Source organism: Plecotus auritus (assembly GCF_963455305.1).
Source record: "Plecotus auritus genome assembly, chromosome: 1".
Classification (NCBI taxonomy): Eukaryota; Metazoa; Chordata; class Mammalia; order Chiroptera; family Vespertilionidae; genus Plecotus; species Plecotus auritus.
Genome location: NC_137770.1, coordinates 51,070,932 through 51,091,869, shown reverse-complemented (window position 1 = coordinate 51,091,869; position 20,938 = coordinate 51,070,932). Strand labels below are relative to the sequence as shown.

The 20,938-nt window shown below is 40.0% G+C and overlaps 1 protein-coding gene across 4 annotated transcripts in view; it reads left to right on the top strand.

Moving 5' to 3' along the window:
• Window positions 1–20,938, top strand: part of TRIP4 (thyroid hormone receptor interactor 4) — an 82,814-nt gene that overhangs the window by 44,478 nt on the left and 17,398 nt on the right. For all 4 annotated transcript variants that reach the window (XM_080658351.1, XM_080658353.1, XM_080658354.1 and 1 more), the window contains 3 exons: window positions 1,360–1,547; window positions 7,737–7,861; window positions 10,037–10,128. In XM_080658351.1, the coding sequence (XP_080514477.1) occupies window positions 1,360–1,547; window positions 7,737–7,861; window positions 10,037–10,128 (405 nt within the window). The remainder of the gene's footprint in view (window positions 1–1,359; window positions 1,548–7,736; window positions 7,862–10,036; window positions 10,129–20,938) is intronic.

The window sequence follows — 20,938 nt, the reverse complement described above, 5'->3', positions numbered from 1 at the left end:
GGGTGCATATATCCTTTCTGATTGGTGTTTCTAGTTTGTTGGAATATATTCCTAGCAGTGGGATCACTGGGTCAAATAGTTTTATTTTTAGTTTTTTGAGGAAACTCCATACTGTTATCCACAGTGGCTGCACCAGTCTGCATTCCTACCAGCATTGCACAAGGGTTCCTTTTTCTCCACATTCTCTCCAGCACTTGTCATTTGTTGATTTGTTGATGATAGCCATTCTGACAGGTTTGAGATGGTACCTCATTGTCGTTTTGATTTGCATCTCTCTGCCTTATAATTTGGATATTTATGTGTCTGTCTTCTATTAGGATTGTAACTTCCTTGAAATCAAGAACCATAATCTTTTTTATATTTTATATGTTGCTGCTTTCTGCCTTTTCATATAATTAAGTACTTGAATGTTTCTGTGGGGTTTTTTTAAATATACAAAGTGGATTGGACTTACATTTTATTGCGGAAAGATTCTTAGAGATTTATTTAGTCCAGCCCCATTATTTTACATTATAGAAAAGTGAAACCTTTAGGGGTTAAATGATTGCTTAGAGTTTCTGGACTACCACTCTAGCATTTTTTCCCATCTATAAATTACTAAGTAAAAAGTAAAAAAATTAAGACAACTAATCTAACCTCACCATCCTAATAAAGCCTCTTTTTCCCCCCTTAAATTTTGGAGCACTCATTCTTCTTGCTCTGGATGGAAGAAACACTAAGCTTTGTCATTCTCTGACTGAACTACTGTCAGGACTCTTCAGTCTCCTGTAACTACCTGTACCCTGTAATTTCTATTCTCTTTACATGATGAAAGCCTCATTTCTGTAGTGCTCCATCCTCTCCTTTAGGGGCAAGTTGTTTAATTCAGGGTAAGAAAATAATACTTCTTGCATCCAGTAGTCAGAACTACTGCCCCTGACAATATCTGTTTGGCTTTATCATGGTACCAGCATGTGATTCTGCCCCTCAGCACATGAAGAATATACAGATCAAAACGTTAAATCTTCATTGGGCTGAAATATTTATTTTGGGAAACATAATGTATTAATAAGTATAAAATGGAAATAATTACAGACCAGTTATTTGGTGTGATAGTTGTACTGTTGCTGGAATTAGAAAGCTTTGTGTGGAGATTTCAACATTCTAATTATCCTCTAAGATGGAACCTTGTTATCATACCTGGGCTTCTACTGAATTTGTACCTTCTCCAGCTCTTTTGTCCTTGTTTCAAAGATGGGATAAAATTTTCTAAATATATGTTCCCACTATGATTTCATTATTAGCATTCATCTCATTTTTTAGACCTACTCCGGGTACTTTCCTTTTCAGAACTGTATGTTGTTTTTTCCCCCTGTGTAGTGGATAGACCAGACAGCTGCAGCCACACAGAAGAAGGCTTTCCATTCAGCAGGATCAGAACCAGAGTTCAACTCACATCGACACCAGTTGCGAATCCAGGATGAAGAATTTCAGGAAGGCTTTGATGGTGGCTGGTGCCTCTCTATGCATCAGCCCTGGGCTTCTCTGCTTGTCAGAGGGATTAAAAGGTAAGAACAGAAGTGAATCTTGACAGTGAGAGATTTTACAGTGACATCAAGTTGATTTAGAGTTATGAATTAGAATTTATTTTCCCCAATCTAGTGATTATTTATAACCTTTATTACATAAAACTTTAAGCAATATATTAATGTTACTGACTTGATAATACTTTTTTTTACTGAATAGCTTTAAAAAACTGAGGTTAAAATGACTAAGGATTTTAGTCATAACAAACAATAGAATACCAGTTTTTTTATCTTTGTAGGAAGTCTATTGATAAAACTTATCTTGGTACTGCCTTTGTAATAAGGCATTCAACTTTTTAATGGTTTGATCCTATTTGAAATTCAAGGTTTTTAATATTTATTAATTTAAGACATTAGCCTATTTGCTTTTGTTTTTCTTTTATTCATCTATCTGTCTGTCCATCCAGCTAATCTATCTGTCTGAGTAATCATATTGAGAAACTGTTTTACCACAAATTCCTTTGCTACAAAAAGTCGGAGGAGTAGTGAGGAATATACCCTGTTTCCCCGAAAATAAGACAGTGTCTTATATTAGTTTTTGCTCCCAAAGATGCGCTAGGTCTTATTTTCAGGGGATGTCTTATTTTTCCATGAAGAAGAATACAGTACACATTTATTGTTAAATGAAAATAAAGGAAATTTATTACCTGTATACGGTACGGTAGTACAGTAGTTGTCAACACAAACCAGACAAACTGTGAATCCTACAGTATCAAGAATTTACTCATTCAATGACAATCATGTCATCATCTCTGGAACATCATCATAACAATCCAATTCCTGAATTTCCTGGTGAATTTCTTGTGACTCCATTTCTTTCAGAATCAGTGGACCAAATCTCTCATGTTTAGCAATAGCACTGTCTTTAAATGAGTACTTCTTGTCAAGGTAGCCTGCTCGCAGTGCATTTGCAGTGCAACTGTCAGTGATTTTCTCCCATGAATTCTTCACCCAAGTCACAACTTCTTGCAGTTTAGGTTTCACAAAGTTTCCACGCTGATTTCTCTCCATTCTATTTTCAATGTAGTCATTAATTTCCATGCGCAAATTGTCTGAATGGCTTGTTTATTGCAATATCAAGAGTCTGGAGATAGGCCGTCATTCCTGCGGGAATCATTATCTGATCTATTTTTCTTTCGTGAAGAAATGTCTTCATGTCTTTAGCGCGGTGAGTGCTGGCTGCATCCCAGACTAGCAGACCTCTTTGGCTCCCTCGCATAACAAGCGGCAGCATTAAATTGACCCACTTCTTTATAACTGCTTGTGTGGCCCAGGCTTTTTCAGTTTCAAGAATAAAAATGCCCAAAACACGTTCAGTCTTTTCCTTCTTGCCCTTAGAAATGATTAAAGGTGGGATTTTAGTGCCATCCAGACGAATTGCCAAAATACAGGAAACACATGCACTTTCGTAAGCAGTGGAGGGTATGTACACTAAGGAGGCACCCCGCTGTTCAATTGTTGTTTGAGATGATTGGCCCATAAACACTGCAGTTTCATCCATAGCAATCATGTTGGAAAGATTGTATTTAGAGAAGTCAGCATCAATAAAGGACTTGAATGCAAGTGCTCGCTTAATAACTTGAGTATCTTCCAACCTAAACAATGTTGGTAGATCTTCTTAAAGACAGTTCACTTTGCTGAAGGAAATTATCCAGCCAGTGTTGTGATGCTTTGAAGTCTTTGGGGGCTATGTCAAACTGTGGTGCCATTGCAAAGGCAAATTCTTGAATCTGAGCCCTATTCACAACCAAAGCCTTTGCTCTCCTGTCAACAACCCATTCACAGATCAGGTCTTCCAGCTCGGAAAATAATGGTTGCCGACCTGATCCACACTTGCGCTTTTTAGCATTTCCCTTGTCCACTTGTTCAATGAGGTTACCATACTCTGCTCGCCATTTTCAGACCAATCGGATACTCAACATCTTCTCTTTGCAGAAAGCAGTAAGATTTTGGCCCCAAGAGTCTTCCACGATTCCTTTCTTGTACTCCACGGAGTAGCTTTTTCTTTTTGCGCTCATTTCTAGGGTTAAAAAAAAGGAATTGGGGTATCAAGGTGGGGGGAAGGGGATCACTCAAAATGACACAGGGAGGATCAGAGGGGGAAATCAAAATGGCACAGGAGAATCAGAGGGGGGATTACCATTTTAGTAACCCCTTTTGATCCTCCTGTGTCATTTTGATTGTCCCCTCTGACCCTCCTGTGTCATTTTGATTGTCCCCTCTGACCCTCCTGTGTCATTTTGATTGTCCCCTCTGATCCTCCTGTGTCATTTTGATTGCCCCCTCTGATCCTCCTGTGTCATTTTAAGTGATCCCCCTCCCCCCACCCCTGTGCCACTGAACACCTTCACCAGACATCCTCCCTACCCCTTTATCAGACATTTACCCCCTGGGGCCTGCCTGGGGACTGTCACTGGGCTTGCTGGGGCCTGAATCTGGGCTGGAGCAGGGTCTGCCACTGACTGAGAACCTTCAGTCATCATGAAGGCAGCCGTGAGCATCAGGTAGTGTCACCAGAGACATACCAGCACTCACCACCTTCGCCACGTCCCGTCCGCTCTAATCCTCCTGTTCTTCTACACGCATCTGCGAAAGTCTCCTCCTCTCTCCCGCCCCGCGCTCACCGCTCACTCCGACCTCCGCTCCACCTCCACACAGCAGTGACGTCAGGACTCTGAGAAACGTCACTGGTTGCTAGATGCCAGTCGGGGCGGCCCTAGCGACCAGTTTACGGTAAATTAATTTTCATTCTGAGACAGAGCCCGGGGGCCTTATTTTCAGGAGGATGCCTTATATTTCACTCAGAAGGAAACCTGTAAGTAGGTCTTATTTTCGGAGGATGTTTTATTTTCGGGGAAACACGTAGTAGAGGTATAATATAGTGGAGTTGTACCTGTTAGTGGTGATAGTAATAGCTTATAATTCCATGGTTTCATATGTTTCTTCTCAATTCAATTTTTAGAAATAGTTTTGTATTTTTCTTTTATAAATGTAAATAGAAAATTGGAAAATACAGAAAAGTAGCTAGAAAAAGAAAGATCACCTATAATCCCATCACCTAGAAACAGCTACTGTTAGCATTTTGGAGTGTTTATGTTCTTTTTCCTATGCAAATTGTTATATAGTGAGGTCATAATATGTATTTATGTTTGTGTTTTTCTTCTTTCACTTTTTATTACAACATTTATTTTTCCTTTTTTATCCAATTTTATTAAGATAAAATTGACATTTTCCCTGGCCGGTATGACTCAGTTGGTTGAGCGTTGTCCTGGGTACTGAGAGGTGCTGGTTTGATTCCTAGTCAGGGTACATTCTCGGGTTGCAAGCTTGATTCCCCAGTAGGGGACGTGTAGAAAACAGCTGATCAATGATGCTTTCTCATCAATGTTTCTCTCTCTCTCTTCCTTCCTCTCTTTCTAAAAAAAAAAGAAAATCAATAAAAACATTACAAAAAGATAAAATTGACATACAACATTGTATTTGTTTAAGGTATACAACATAATGATTTGATATACATGTATATATCGCAAAATGATTGTCGCAATTAGTTTAGTTAACATCCATCACCACACAGCTACACATTTTGTTGTTTTTTTTTGTGATGGCAAAAACAAAAGATCTATTTAAGATCTATTCTCTTAGCAGCTTTCAAATATATATAATAAAATATTGTTAACTATAGTCACCATTTTGTACATTATATCCCCAGAAGTTACTTCTAACTTGAAGTTTGTAACTTTTAACTGCTTTCCCCATTTCCTTCTGGCAACCACCAATCTGTTTTCTGTGTCTATGAGTTTGTTTTTTTTCACATTCTACATATAAGTGAGATCATACAATATTTGTCTTTCTCTGTCTAACTTATTTTATTTATTTTTAATGTATTTTTATTTATTTCAGAGAGGAAGGGAGAGGGAGAGATAGAAACATCAATGATGAGAGAGAATCATTGATCTGCTGTCCCCTGCATGCCCCCTACTGGGGATCGAGCCCACAACTGGGGCATGTGCCCTTGACCAGAACCGAGCCTGGGACTCTTCAGTCCACAGGCCAATGCTCCATCCACTGAGCCAAACCAGTCAGGGCTCTGTCTAACTTATTTTATTTCACTTGACAAAGTGCCTTCAATGTCTGTCTATGTTGTTGCAAATGTCAGGATCTTCTTCATTTTTATGGTTGTGAATAATATATCATTATGTATATAAACATATATATCATACCTTCTTTATCCATTCATTCATCAATCCATGTCTTGGCTATTGTGAATAATTCTGCAGTGAATGTGGGAGTACAGATATCACTTTCTTCCTTCTTATTTATCAGAATTTTATATGCCTGGCAGTGTCCTAACTCATAACGGGATAATATTTTGTATTTAAATAACATTTTACCATTTTCAAAGAGGTAGCTTTATTAAATAGATTGGGGCAGTATTATTACAATCTTGGACAAATGAGGGCATTTAGGCAGGCAAAGGTAAAGTAGCTTGCTTTGAATTCCAAAGTTAGTTACTAGTGGCAGGAATGGAACTAGAGGTCAGGTTTCAAAGTGCTTTTTCCACTCACTGTGTAAGAGTCATTTTTCTACTTTCCTGAAAGAAAATTTGTTATCAATATTTAGGAACAATCATTAGTGCTTTGGTATTTTCATGATTAGTAGTGATTTCCCTCCTTCATTAAGTTGCATTACCGTTTTTCCCCTCCTCTTGAAGGTCAGGCTTTCCTGCTTTGTCTATCTGCATCATAGTCCAGGTGTGTTGTGCTGTTAGAGCAGGTGTGTAGGACTCTGCTGCTGCTCCAGGGCAACCAGGCCTACAGGTGTCTGTTTCCTCATTCGTTCTCTGCAATTAGGTGCCTTCCCTTTTTAAAGTAGAAAACTAGACAGCTTGTTCTCTGCTGAGGGAATCAGAATGTTTACATTTCTCTTACCCTATTTTGGATATGTTTATTCAGATTTTCTCACTGCAAAGAACAGGATAAGCAGCATCCAACCCACAATCACTAATCCCACAGAAATAAAGTGGGTGGTTTTGCTGTGCTTGTGAGATAATTTCCCCAGTTGCCCTTAAGGTTATTTGGTATAGACCAGTGGTCGGCAAACTCATTAGTCAACAGAGCCAAATATCAACAGTACAACGATTGAAATTCCTTTTGAGAGCCAAATTTTTTAAACTTAAACTTCTTCTAATGCCACGTCTTCAAAATAGACTCGCCCAGGCCGTGGTATTTTGTGGAAGAGCCACACTCAAGGGGCCAAAGAGCCGCATGTGGCTCGCGAGCCGCAGTTTGCCGACCATGGGACTAGAGGGAAGAAATATATTGATTCATTCCTCATTTACTAAGTACTTATTTTGTGCCCAGCAGTCTTCCAATTCATCTACATTGGAAAACTAAGGATATGAGAACATCCCTTTTTCCCATTCTAAGAATAGTATCATAGGGGTATATCATCTAGGTACTTTATTTTATTGGTGTGAATTAAAAGAGAAACATCCTTTTGTAATCCTTGGAGTAATGAAATTCTCTGGAATGCATTCTGTTATTCCATTTAAAGATTCAAACTAGTGAACAGGTTATTTAATTACCTGCAAAGAACATAACCTTTCATAAAATACTTGGAAAATATAAATGAATGTGGTGGCAATTTAAAGAGTAAAGATTATAAACATTTTTATTTACTTAAATCCTAATAAATAACAATTATAAAAGTAACTATTCTTGAGGAATTATATGTGGGTGAGAATTTTTCTGTCAGGTTAGAGAACAATTAACAAATCTTTCAGGGAAAAGGTTAGCCTTTGACTCAAAGAAAGGCACAGATTTCCATTTTTGTGGGACAACTTGGATACCTTGAAAATAGAAGATTTGGATTATAAAAGTCCCGAGACGAATGAAAGCCCCCAGTCTGAGTTATAGAGATCATATTTTAAAAAACAGAAGCTGAGAGAGATGAATTGTCCTTGTTCTGATAATAGGAATAACTGGGGAAAGGGAACACAATTCATACTCAAGTGAAGAGTATTGTGGGAGAATTATTTTTCACAAAAAATATTCCTCTTGCTGAGGTATCATCTACAGATCTCTTGTTCAACTGGATAATTTATTGTATATTATGAGATCCTCCAGGACACTAGAATTTAGATTCTTCCTGATAAATTTGTACTTGTTTAAGGGTGGAGGGCAGAAGTTGGTACACCCCTCACAGAGGACGACTTTGGATAGCAGCCACAGCCAAAAGACCCTCCCCTCAAGAAGTCTCAGAACTCCAGACTACATATCGTTTTCTTCGTGGGAAAGGTAACAACCATATATTCTCCTTTTAGTCTTACTTTATTGAGAGAAGTCACTGACTCTCACTTCCTTCTTCCTATGATTTTTTTTTTTTTTGGCTGAAAGTATGAAAGTGACTTTAAACTTTGTGTATTTGCTTGTTTAGTGGCAGGTCATAGATAGCTGTTGAAAGCATTAATTTGCCAAATAGTGCAAATAAAAATTTTAGTTCTCAATACAGAAATCAACCAACTAGTTTTACTTTGTTTTGTTTGTTTTTAGTCCTCACCTGAAGATATGTTTTCATTGATTCCAGAGAGAGAGGAAGGGAAAGAGAGAGGAAATAATGGATTTGAGAGAGAAACACTAATTGACTGCCTCCTATACACACCCTGACAGGGGATCTAACCGGAAACCTGGGTATTTGCCCTGACCAGGAATCAAACCCGAAACCTTTGGTGTATGTGTTGACAGTCCAACTGAGCCACACTGGCCAGGGCAATCTTAGTTTTATCTGAGAAAATTTTATTCACAGTATATTTACTATGATAGTAAAATGACTGCTATAAACTCTGGGATCTTTAGATTGGGAAGAACCATAAATAAGATTTTTATCAGTAGTGACCTAAATAGATATCTGCTATTGGATTTGGACATATCAAGGTTGGTTGACTTAAGCAGTGTATTTTGGCAATCACCCTCAGCACACTAAATTTGGATCTCAAAATACACTTCTGACCCTTGGGTTTCTTGTTTTCCTTCCTTTTATTCAGATCATACAGTTCTTTTTAAGATAGAATGAGAGGATAAATACAGACACACCTTTAAAGGTTTTTTATATATTTGTTTTTAAAGATTTTTTATTGATTTTTAGAGAGAGAAAGGGAGCGGGGCGGGGGGCGAGGGGGGAGAAATACTGATGTGAGAGCAATATCCATCGGCTGCCTCCTACACATCCCCACCAGGGATTGAGCCTGCAGCCAGGGCATGTGCCCTGACCAGGAATCGAACCGGCAATCTTTTCATTGCACAGACAACACCCAACCAACTGAGTCACACTGACCAGGGCAACACCTATAAAGTTTTTTAAAATTCAAGCTCCATGGATAGAGCGTTGGCCTGAGGACTGAAGGGTCCCGGGTTAGATTTCAGTTAAGGGTACATGCCCGGGTTGTAGGCTCGATCCCCAGTGTGGGAGGAGGCAGCCGATCAATGACTTTCTCGTATCATTGATGTTTCTATAGCTCTCTTTTTCTCCCTTCCTCTCCCTTCGTCTCTGAAATAAATTTAAAAAAATTTATTTATATATGTATGTATGTATGTATATACACACACACACACACACACACTAATAAAAGAGAAATATGCAAATTGACCGTCACTTCATGATGCCCACCAGCCAATCAGGAGTGAGTATGCAAATTAACACAACAGAGAAGGCGGCGGCCCCACCCCTCCAAACGCTCCGGGCCTCTGGGCAGCATGCATGCAGGCATGGAGTGGCCGGGTGGGGCAGGATGCCTGCTATGAGGGGGAGGGTGGGGGGCGGAGGGAGCTACAGGAGCAGCGCTCTGGCTGGAGCGAAGACTGAAGGTGGTGGCCAGAGCGAAGGCCTGGGTCCTGGGTGCCGGAGGAAAACCGGTGCTGGCAGCCAGAGGAAGGAAGGCCTATTGCATGAATCTTCGTGCAACGGGCCTCTAATATATACATATATATGAAACCAAGCTTTGTTTTGGTTTCAGAATCAAAAGTACATGTTTCTATAAAAATGTATTTCTGTTTTGACTGATATAACTGGCTTGTTTTAAATTTGTGTGTTCTGACATTCTTAATTTTTTAAAAATATTTATGGGTTTTCTCTTGACACCTGTAGCTTGTTTCCAAAACCCATCATCACCAAAATCTAGTCTGATCCAGATGAGTGTAGTGGAATTGATTTGTTTGAAGTGAAATTGTGGGGTCTTTGAACTTCGATGGTGTGTGGGTAATTTTCCTATAGCTTAAGATGTGGAGAGTGGACTAAACCAGCCACTCAAATTTTTTTGCTAAAATATCAATAGTTGAGCCAAATAAAAACCTCATTGTTTTCCTTATGTCTACATATAGATAATAGAGAAAGTGATTTGTTCAGAATTGAAAACAGATTCATGAGTTCCATGGTCACAAAAAAGGAAATTTAATCATTCTTTATTCTTGATTCAGATGTGGAATTTCCCAATGACTATCCATCAGGTTGTCTACTGGGCTGTGTGGACCTAATTGACTGCTTGTCCCAGAATCAATTTAAGGATCAGGTGAGTAAGAATACTTCTCTTGGACAGATGCTTGCTTTGCCACTATAACTGACCTATATAGATCCTTCAACACAGGATATCCTCAAGATAGTAAGGTGCTAGCAACTGAATTTAAACATGTGAAGAGAAACTTAATTAGGAGATATTAGGGAGAGAAAAGACCAGGGTAAAAACAGAAAAAGTATGGTATAGTGATGCTTTGATTTCTGGTATATGGAGAATAGGTACATATACATTTCTGCATAAAAAGCTTTTGCCACAATCCAGATAACACATATAGGATTCTCATTCCTTAGTAAAAGTTCGCTGCTTTTGGTGAATGAAGCTTCCATTATCCCTTGAATTATTTCAGTTAGGTGGTGGGAATGATAGAATTTGTTATTATTTATTCTGGAACATTTGGTCTGGGCCAGAGAATTCATGATAAGCAAATGTTTGAACTCTGATTGCCTGGATTGTGCCAAGTTTGGTGTGCGTGTATACATATGTGTGTATTTTTATTTATTTTGATCATTTTAAGATTGAACTGACATAACTAAAGTACATTTTTGAACAGCAGAGGGAGCCAAAGGACTTTAGCTTAATTGGAAAACTTGAAATTTAGAGCCTTGTGTTTAGATTCAGACTAGAGAAATCCGAAATCAGAAGGATCATCCTTGAAGCATGAAGAGTTTTACCTATCAGTATGGGTTACCTGTACTTTAAATCGTTACTTTAAGCTGTAGGGCTTCTACCACTGTGCTTAAGAAAGTGTTCTTCAGCTTAGTTTTTCTCAGTAAATTCTTTGCTTTCCAGACGTATATGCCTTTCACTAGTGTTATTACTGTCTGCATTTTTAAAAAACACTATTCCTATATCACCTTCTCTATCCTTTCTTCACATATTTTAGCCAATAGTTATTATCTCTCTAGTTTTCTGCCTTTCATTTTCTTGTGGATCGTCTCCTCAGCCCTTCCCTGATTGCTTTATGTATGTAAATACAATGCATGTAATTTGGCATGAATTTTTACTCCTGACCTTTTTTTTCCTGCTCTTAGCACTGATCTAGATCTACGCAAAACCAGAGACATGTGGAGGCTCTTCATTTTCCACACATTTGTGCCTGTCCTATCCATCTAATGGGCCCTTTGCCCATTTTTTTCAGTGTCATTTTTTACTCTATCCTTTTTTTTCAGTTTAGAAATAATGTAAGAATTCCTTATATTCGTGTAGGGTTTACAATTTTAGAGACTCTCACAGTCATTAACAGCGTAGTATAACTTTTCTTCTTAGGTTATTTGCATTCTAACAAAAATAACCAGGAGCATCTGGCAGTGTGGGTGGTGGTTTGGCAAGGAACCTACTTTCCCATTTGCCAATCAAGCAAACCACCACCTGATACAAGATCAAATGATTTATAGCTAGTCTTTTTGCCACAATTTATGTAGAAAAGGTTGGGAAACTATAATCCTAGTCTATGTAATTAGAAATCTAATTAACAAAACATCGTTTTGGTTTCTCCAGGTTACCTGTCTTTCAGGGTAGCGTAATACTCCTCCTGTTCTGTCTTTTATCCTGAGAATGCTGAAGGTAGCTTATTGAAGTGTAGCAATCCTTTCATATGTTTCTATCTGGAGGTCATGGCAACTCTCCTTATGAATTTCCCTAATGTATGACTTTAGAATATCTCAAAATGCCAGAAGCCTCTAAGCTTCATTAAACACAGTAATCCCATGCTTGTTTTTCCTATGGTCAGCTTTTCTGTGGCTTTTCCCTATTGTTTCTAGTCTGTGTTTGAAGGTAGCACATGAATGTATTCAGAATTGGTATTAGCCCTATTTGATGATTGTTTATCAAATGGGGATCTTACAGCTTTTAAAGTTGTAGCTTTGGTATTTGGCTGCTTTTGGAAAATGTCTCAAGCACGATTGGTAACCTACCTGTCTGTCTCTCTTTGAGCTAGGGTTCTTTGATGTACCAAATGTAATTGCCTTGTCTGTTTTACCAACCTTATTCTCATTTCTGCAAGAATGAATTGAGAGTTTAGGAATAATAACCCTACGCTAGCATTTCACAAACTATTCCATGGCATAGGTGTTCTCTGAAAAATAGCAAGGGTAGGGGGGTTGTGAGGTTTCCATGAGCATATACATTTGGAAAATGTATTTGGATTAAATAAATTTATTTACTGAAAAACTTCTCAGAGCCCTTAATATGCTAGTATGTATTATGACTCTCTGATGTAACTCTCTGATATATCTGGTGGATATAACTTGCATTGTTCACAAAACTTTTGACCACATCTCTGTCCCTTCTTCTCCCCTCCTCTCCCCAAACACTCCGTATTTGCATATTCAGAACTGGTATCTTGTGGTGTGTAAGTTTTGGAAGTGCTAGTCTGGGTATGTTTGGTTTTCTCGCATCCTCATAGATCAGCTCACTGAGGGAGAATCATCCAAGAGACACTTTCCTGATTTAAGTCTTCTTTCTGCATTTCCGCACTCATTTCTCATCACTCAGCTAAATTACATTTTCTTTGAAAACCCGTGTGGATATACTAATTTTATTTCAACTGAAACCAATCTCTTATGTGACTTGGCCCACATTTTACTTCTCCATCTTGTTCCTAACTTTTCTCTTCCCCAAAGAAACTCAGTAACTTACTTCCTGACCTCAAATTCTTGGCCTTTCTTTGATTAGTTAAAATATACTAAGCCCTCACTATTTTCAGCATAGTGTGATCATTTAGTTAAAAAAAAACACACAACACAGTAAAAGTTTTATTAGTGGTTAAAAATCAAGTGCACTACACTAGAAGTGGCTTTAAAATATGTGCTAAAAGTGCTTTCTCCTGAGCTAAGAATTCATCTTCCTTTTATCTTCTTTTTTAAAAAAAAATATATTTTATTGATTTTTCACAGAGAGGAAGGGAGAGGGATAGGGAGTTAGAAACATGGATGAGAGAGAAACATTGATCAGCTGCCTCTTGCACACTCCCTACTGGGGATGTGCCCGCAATCAAGGTACATGCCCTTGACCGGAATCGAACCTGGGACCTTTGAGTCCGCAGGCGGATGCTCCATCCACTGAGCCAAACCGGTTAGGGCTTTCTTTTATCTTCTAAGAATAGTATGGTTGGCATGGCTGATTTGTACCAGAAAAAAAAATCCCACTAGACTTCAACCCTCTTAAGTAATAGCAGGGGATCAACCTAGACAAGGTAGGAGTGCTACAGAAAGCACTGTAGGCTCAACTCAGGAGACTGAGGTAAATGAGAGCCATCTAGTTAAAACTTTTGTATTCCCCTGGAAGGAGCCCATGCGTTTTATCTGCCAGCAGCAGATGTAAGCTCTCAAAAACAGCAGGGAGGATGTTAACTGCAACAATGCATCAAGGCTGCGGTTTGTAACCTCAATAGTAAGGCAGTTAAAACTTTTTTTTTTAAACAAAGACATTTTGATTGCCAAATCCATAACCATTAGCAGCTGTGGTTTGAACAGTTCTCTAGACCTAACAAGTTTTCAGACAAAAAGTTGAGCTGGTGGCTTTTGTTTCTGTGTGTCTGTGTTATGTTTGTGCTATTTATATCTCTGCCTTCAATAGAAAATCAGATTTGTCTGAAATCTCCAAGGTCATTGATTATTCAATTTCTTCTGTACTGAATCCATTTCTCTCCTGCCAGTTTGCTGACCCTTTATTCCATTTGATCTTATGGTTTTTATAATAATCAAGACCCTATCTTTTTTTTTTTAATCCTCACCCAAGAATATCTTTTTCCATTGATTTATAGAGAGAGTGGAAGGGAGGGAGAGAGAGAGAGAGAAACATTGATGTGAGAGAGACATCCATTGATTGCCTCCTGCACTCACCCCAGCAGGGCTGAGGATGATGAAACCTGCAACCCAGGTACCTGCTCTTGATCTGGAATCGAACTGGTGACCCTTATGTTCCCAGGCCAGCACTCCAACCACCAAGCCAAACCGGCCAGGGCTCAAGGAATTGTGATAAAGCAGTTCTGCTGTTGTGTGCCTATATAATTGCATTAGCAATAGAATTGCAATCTTCCAGAGGAGAAGACTTCTATAAGAATATCCAGCCTGGCCCGTGTAGCTCAATGGTTGAGCGTCTACCCATGCACCAAGAGATCACTGGTTTTGATTCCCAGTCAGGGCACATGGTCCAGTTGCAGGCTGATTCCCCAGTAGGGAATCGATTGATGTTGATATTTCTCCCTCATTGATATTTCTATCTCACCCTCTCCCTTCCTCTTTCTAAAAATTAATAAAAACATATTTTTTAAAAAAAGCATCCAAGTGATACAGATCAGGAAGATTGCAAATACCACTTCACATGTGGAAATAATTGGCTACTATCACCAACGATTTTAAGTCTGAGAGGTTAGTTAGAAAACGAAGGAAGTAATTAATAGTCAATATTTAAATCGGGCGTTGACCTTAAATAATACAGAGTCCCCAAATTGTCTCTTAAAATATGTGAAAAGGGCCCTGGCCCGTGTGGCTGAGTTTGGTCCCATGCACCAAAAGGTCACAGGTTTGATTCCTGGTCAAGGCATACGCTTGGGTTGCTGGCTTGATCCTTAGTAGGGGGCATGCAGGAGGCAGCCAATTGATACTTCTCTCTTTCTCTCCTTCCTCTCTCTCTCAAATCAATAAAAATATATATATGTTGTACTGAGAAAACTTACCAATTTATAGATCTAAAATGTATGTTCCTAAGGAATCTTGAGGGCTGTATCTGAGAACCCATAAAGTGGGGTGTTGAATATCTGCCACAATTAGCCTAATCCCTGGCAGTTCTTTAAAATCACAGCTCATTTGAGTGAGATAGGTAATGTATTTTTGGAATCTGATGACAACTAGAACATTTACTAGAATTTCTGACAGAATAGACTCCGAGTTTTTTGCAACCTGGGTAGCAAGAGTTCACTTAATGAATTATTAGGCATGTACATTTTTTAATAATCTAGGAAGCATTATGCTTTCTGTTGTATTTATCCTGAAGAGAGGAAGGGAATATTAATACTTTTATATTAATTTATGTACATTTTTAAATGTTTAGCTTTTCATCTGAAAATGAACATATAATTCTTAAGATTTTCTTAAGCTTTTATTCATCGATAAATACTTGAATGTCTATCACAAATCAGTCATGGTTTTAGACACTAAAGGAAACAAAAAATTGAATCAGCCAAAGTTTCTGACCTCAGAATGTTTGAAAGACCGCCAGGTAGATAAGATATGTATGTAAACCAAATACAAAATAAAAAGCAAAGATGACTATTTCAAGAGAAGTAAAGGCTGCCTCTGAGGAACTTAAAGGAGGAAAAGGTTGCTTCCAGCTGGGTGGGATCACAAAAGACTTTAAGAAAAAGATGGCTTTTGAATTAACATTGAAGGGTAGTAATAATAAAATCTATTACTTTTTGATAATTTATTATGTGCCAGGCCTATTATGTATGTTATTTTCTACCCTCGCAACAGCTCCAAGTTATCATTACCCCTCTTTTAGAAATGAGAGAACTTAAGACTAAGAGAGTTAAAATAACTTGTGTACTGTTAGTAATTGGTAGAATTGGGATTGCTGTTCAAGTCTTCCTACTTAGAGGGTAGAAAGCACATGCCAAGGAGAAGGAGTAAGGTGAGATAGGCAGTTATGGCCTGTATGGAGAGTAATAGCAAACTAGTTTGTTGAGGGAAGAGTATGAGTGAAGGGGAAGAAGCTGCAAACAAAACTGGAAAGGTATGTTTTTGTCAGAGGTAGATGCCTTTGAATGACAGGCTCTAGAGGGAAGACTTTTTCTGTAGTCAGTTGTGGGATGGGAAAAGGTGTTTTGAAGGTGATCAGAGCCTTGCTTGAGAAAAATCGTTCTGGCAGCAATGTGGAAGATGGATTGCAGTAAAAAGACTCAAGGTAGGAAGACTAGTGAGAAGGCATTTGTCATTCAAGGTAGAGATATTTTTTAAAATCCGTTCTAGGATAATGCTAGTGGAATTAGGCAATACGGGGGAGGGGGGGCAGATGCAAAAGGTTTTATATAGGTAGAATCAAACACCTAATCTGACACCTTCATTTTACCTGTAAGTAAACCCAGGCTTAGAATGTGGTCTGCTTGATTTAGAAGGAATCTGCTGTAGTCTCACTATCTACTGCAATCTGTTCAAAGCTTCTTGATTTGTCATCCAGTCCACTGTATGAACCAGGTGGTAAATCATCTCCTATTTAAAAATTTTATTGCTCAGAATATTATACAATCGTACATTCATGAAGTATTTATTAACCATGTGCCATGTACCAGGCACTGTGCTAAAGACTGAGGATCCAGAGTTTTAACAAGATTAAAAAAATATATATTTTTTAGTGACTTTAGAGAGAGGAAGGGAGAGAAAGAGGAAAACATTGATGTTAGAGAGAAACATCGATCAGTTGTCTCCCATATGTGCCCGGACCAGGGATGAAACCCCCATCATGGATAAGTGCCCTGACCAGGAATTAAACTGGCAACCTTTGGTTCATGGGATGATGCTTAACCACTGTGCCATACCTGCCAGGGCTTAGCAAGATATTTTATTCCCTCTAAATCCTTAAGTCTACTAGAAGAGATTGAAACAAAAAAAACCCAACCATAATAATTATCATATGAACAAAGAAATAGACAAAAGAGGAGACCAAACCCTAAGTCAGCTGGAGGTAGGGTAGGGAAGGTTAAAGAAGCTTCTAAAAATGGTCAGTCCTGAAGAAGGCATAATTTATGTCTTCCTCAATATACCATGCTATATCATGTGTCTATGCTCTTGTCCACCAGGAGAGTTCCTATTTAATCTTTTTTAACAGCTTATATGTCATTCTTTCAGTAGAGTCTTCCCTGACTTCAGCCCATTTCCTCCTTGGCAAGATGGTAATTTTTTTTTATAATTACAAAAAATAAATAAAATGTTCACATGTAGTTGGTCACCATCTATGTCATATTCATTTTTATTTTTATCTCCAGTGTCCTAGTATATAGCCTGGCGCGTAGTAGGTGCTCAATAAAAGTTGTAACAATATACTAGGTATTGAGAGGCTGGCAATGGTTGATATATGAAAAGCCTTAAATGCTTTGTGAAGGAATTAGAATTGTATTCTAAAGGAAACTATGTAAGTGCTGTAATGAGATGTGTATTTTAGAAAGATTACCCTGGCAGCAGTAGGAAAGATGGACTGGATGGGGCAAGCCTAAATACAAGGAAATGATTGTGCAGGTGAGGCATGATGAAGGTCTGCAACAATACTCTGGCAGTTTAGTGGACAGAAAGGAACAAATGATTGAAATGTTTAGGACTTGGAAAAACCAAGATGGCAGCATAGGTAAACACCTAAACTGCTGCCTCGCACAACAATTTCAAAACTACAACTAAAAGACAAAACGGACACCATCCAGAACCACAGGAAAGCTGGCATAGTGGAAATACTACAACTAGAAGGAAGGAGGAAAGCACATTGAGACTCAGAGGAGCTGCAAAAGGCTGAGGTACAGAGACACGTGTGGAGAGGACGGGTGGCTGAATGCACGGGTGGCTGAATGCACGGGTGGCTGAGTGTGTGGCTGGCTTTCTAAAGCAGGAGGGAGATGGAAGCTCCCTACTGCGCTAAACTCCAGTCCTGGGCAAGACTCTGGGAAACCAGATTCATTCGGGGGGAATCTGGACTGTCAGGAAAAGAGAAAGCACACTGAGACTTGGGAGCTGCGGAAGGCAGAGGTCCGGAGGCGCGAGCGCACAGAGAGGACTGACTGCTGAATGCACTGGCGGTTGAGTGCGCGGCTGGCTTTCTAAAGTGGGTGGGAGACGGAAGCTCCCGACTGCGCTGAACTCCAGTTCCGGGCAAGTTTCTGGGAACCCTGACTCATTCAGGGAGAAACTGGACTGTCTGGCAGCGGGCGAAACTCGAGGGCGGCTTTCTCTCAGAGGTGCTTGCAGCAATTACCGAGGAACACTGAGACCCAGGGCCCTCATAGGGCAGGGCTGATGGGAAGCCAAGGCTGTCGGCTCCGCCCTGAAACTCCGCCCCATCCAAGCTGAGCACAGAGGCTTTTGCAATTTTGCAAGTCTTGTCCCATAAGGGTGTCTCCAGCAAAGAAGTTCTCCCATCATAGACACAGCTGACCCTCACAGCCAATTGGCCTGGAGGTCAATTCCTCCCAGTGATACCAACAACAATCAAGACTTAACTACAACAAGGCTGAGCACACAGTTCACAAGGGGGTGCACCAAGAGTGTCCACTTCAGGTAACTGGGGAGGCTGAGCCACTGTGCCCTATAGGACACCTACCACACAAAGCTACTCCCCCAACTCAGGGAAGCAGCGAAAATGCGAAGACAAAGAAACAGATCACAAATGAAAGAAATGGAGGAAAGCAAACGACTGGATATAGAGTTCAAAACCACGGTTATAAGGTTTTTCAAGAATTTCTAGAAAAGGCTGATAAATTTAGCGAGACCCTCAAGGATATGAAAAAGGACCAACTAGAAAGTAAGCATACACTGACTGAAATAAAAAATATTATACAGAGACCCGACAGCAGACTAGAGGACCGCAAGAATCAAGTCAAAGATTTGAAATACAAAGAAGCAAAAAACACCCAACCGGAAAAGCAAAAAGAAAAAAGAATCCAAAAATTTGAAGATAGTGTAAGGAGCCTCTGGGACAACCTCAAGAGTACCAACATCTGAATTATGGGGGTGCCAGAAGAAGAGAGAGAGCAAGATACTGAAAACCTACTTGAAGAAATAATGACAGAAAACTTCCCCCACCTGGTGAAAGAAATAGACTTACAAGTCCAGAAAGTGCACAGAACCCCAAACAAAAGGAATCCAAAGAGGACCACACCAAGACACATCATAATTAAAATGCCAAGAGCAAAAGACAAAGAGAGAATATTAAAAGCAGCAAGAGAAAAACAGTTAGTTACCTACAAGGGAGCACCCATTCGATTGTCAGCTGATTTCTCAACAGAAACTATGCAGGCCAGAAGAGAGTGGCAAGAAATATTCAAAGTGATGAATAGCAAGAACCTACAACCAAGATTACTCTACCCAGCAAAGCTATCATTCAGAATTGAAGGGCAGATAAAGAGCTTCACAGATAAGAACAAGCTAAAGGACATCACCGCCAAACCAGTATTATATGAAATGCTGAAAGGTATTCTTTAAGAAGAGGAAGAAGAAGAAAAAGGTAAAGATAAAAATTATGAACAACAAATACATGTCTATCAACAAGTGAATCTAAAAATCAAGTGAATAAAAAAATCTGATGAACAGAATAAACTGATGAGTATAATAGAATCAGGGACATAGAAAGGGAGTGGACTGATAATTCTCAGGGGGAAAGGAGCGTGGGGGGTGCGGGAAGAGACTGGATAAAAAGCGTGCACCTATGGATGAGGACAGTGGTGGGGAGGTAAGGGCAGAGAGTGGGATGGGAACCAGGTGGAGGGGAGCTATGGGGGGAAAAAAGTGGAACAATTGTAATAATCTGAACAATAAAGATTTATTAAATTAAAAAAAAAAGAAATATTTAGGACTTGATGATTTGATTGGATATGAAGAATGAGAAAAAGAAAAGTCTAGGATAAACTTGTGTTTCTGGCTGTGGTGAGTGGGTAATGGTACTACCATTAGTCCAGATGGGGTATACAAAAGAAAATAATTTTCTTTTAAGGTAAATGACATTTTAAAATAAATGAGCTATGGCAAAGGAAACCTATATTGTAGCCATGAAGGAGAGGTGTTCTCTAGTGTGTGCTCACGATACCAAAATCAATTTTTCTATAAGTTTTCATTTGCATAGTTTAAAATATTTTAATCTGTTTTGTTTTAAAAGACAAATGTTATGTAATAAAGGGGTACTGTTAATGTTAATCATGCTCAATAATGATCTTACCTTGATATGTTAACTGAGGTCAAAGGATTATCTGAGCTCTGCCTCAGAATAGTTCACAGCTGAGTCAAACCAGACATCCTAATAAAAGACTAATATGCAAATTGACCGTCACTCAAACACACAAGATGGCCACCCCATATGGTCAAAGATGGCTGTCCCCATGTGGACACAAGATGGCCGCCACAAGATGGCTGACAGGCAGGGGAGGGCAGTTGTGAGTGATCAGGCCAGCAGGGGAGGGCAGTTGGGAGGGACCAGGCCTCCAAGGGGAGGTCAGTTCGGGCAACCAGGCCTGCAGGGGAGGGCAGTTAGGGGTGACCGGGCTGGCAGAGGAGGGCAGTTGGGGGCAACCAAGCCTGCAGGGGTGTACAGTTGGGAGGGACCCAGGCCTGCAGGGGAGGGCAGTTGGGGGGACCAGGCCTGCAGGGGAGGGTAGTTGAGGGGGACCAGGCCTACAGGGGAGGGCAGTTGTGGGGGACTAGGCCTGCAGAGGAGAGCAGTTGGGGGTGACCAGGCCAGCAGGGGAGGGCAGTTAGGGGTGACCAGGCCAGCAGGGGAGAACAGTTAGGGGTGACCAGGCCGGCAGGCGAGGGCAGTTAGGGGCAATTGGGCTGGCAGGGGAGCAGTTAGGTGTCGATCAGGCTGGCAGGGGCATGGTTAGGGGTGATCAGGCTGGCAGGCAGAAGCGATTATGGGCAATCAGGCAGGCAGGCAGGTGAGCGGTTGGGAGCCAGCAGTCCTGGATTGTGAGAGGGATATCCGATTGGGATCGGGCCTAAATGGGCAGTTGGACATCCCTCAAGGGGTCCCAGATTGGAGAGGGTGCAGGCTGGGCTGAGGGACATACACCGCCCCGCCCCCTTGCATGAATTTTGTGCACCGGGCCTCTATT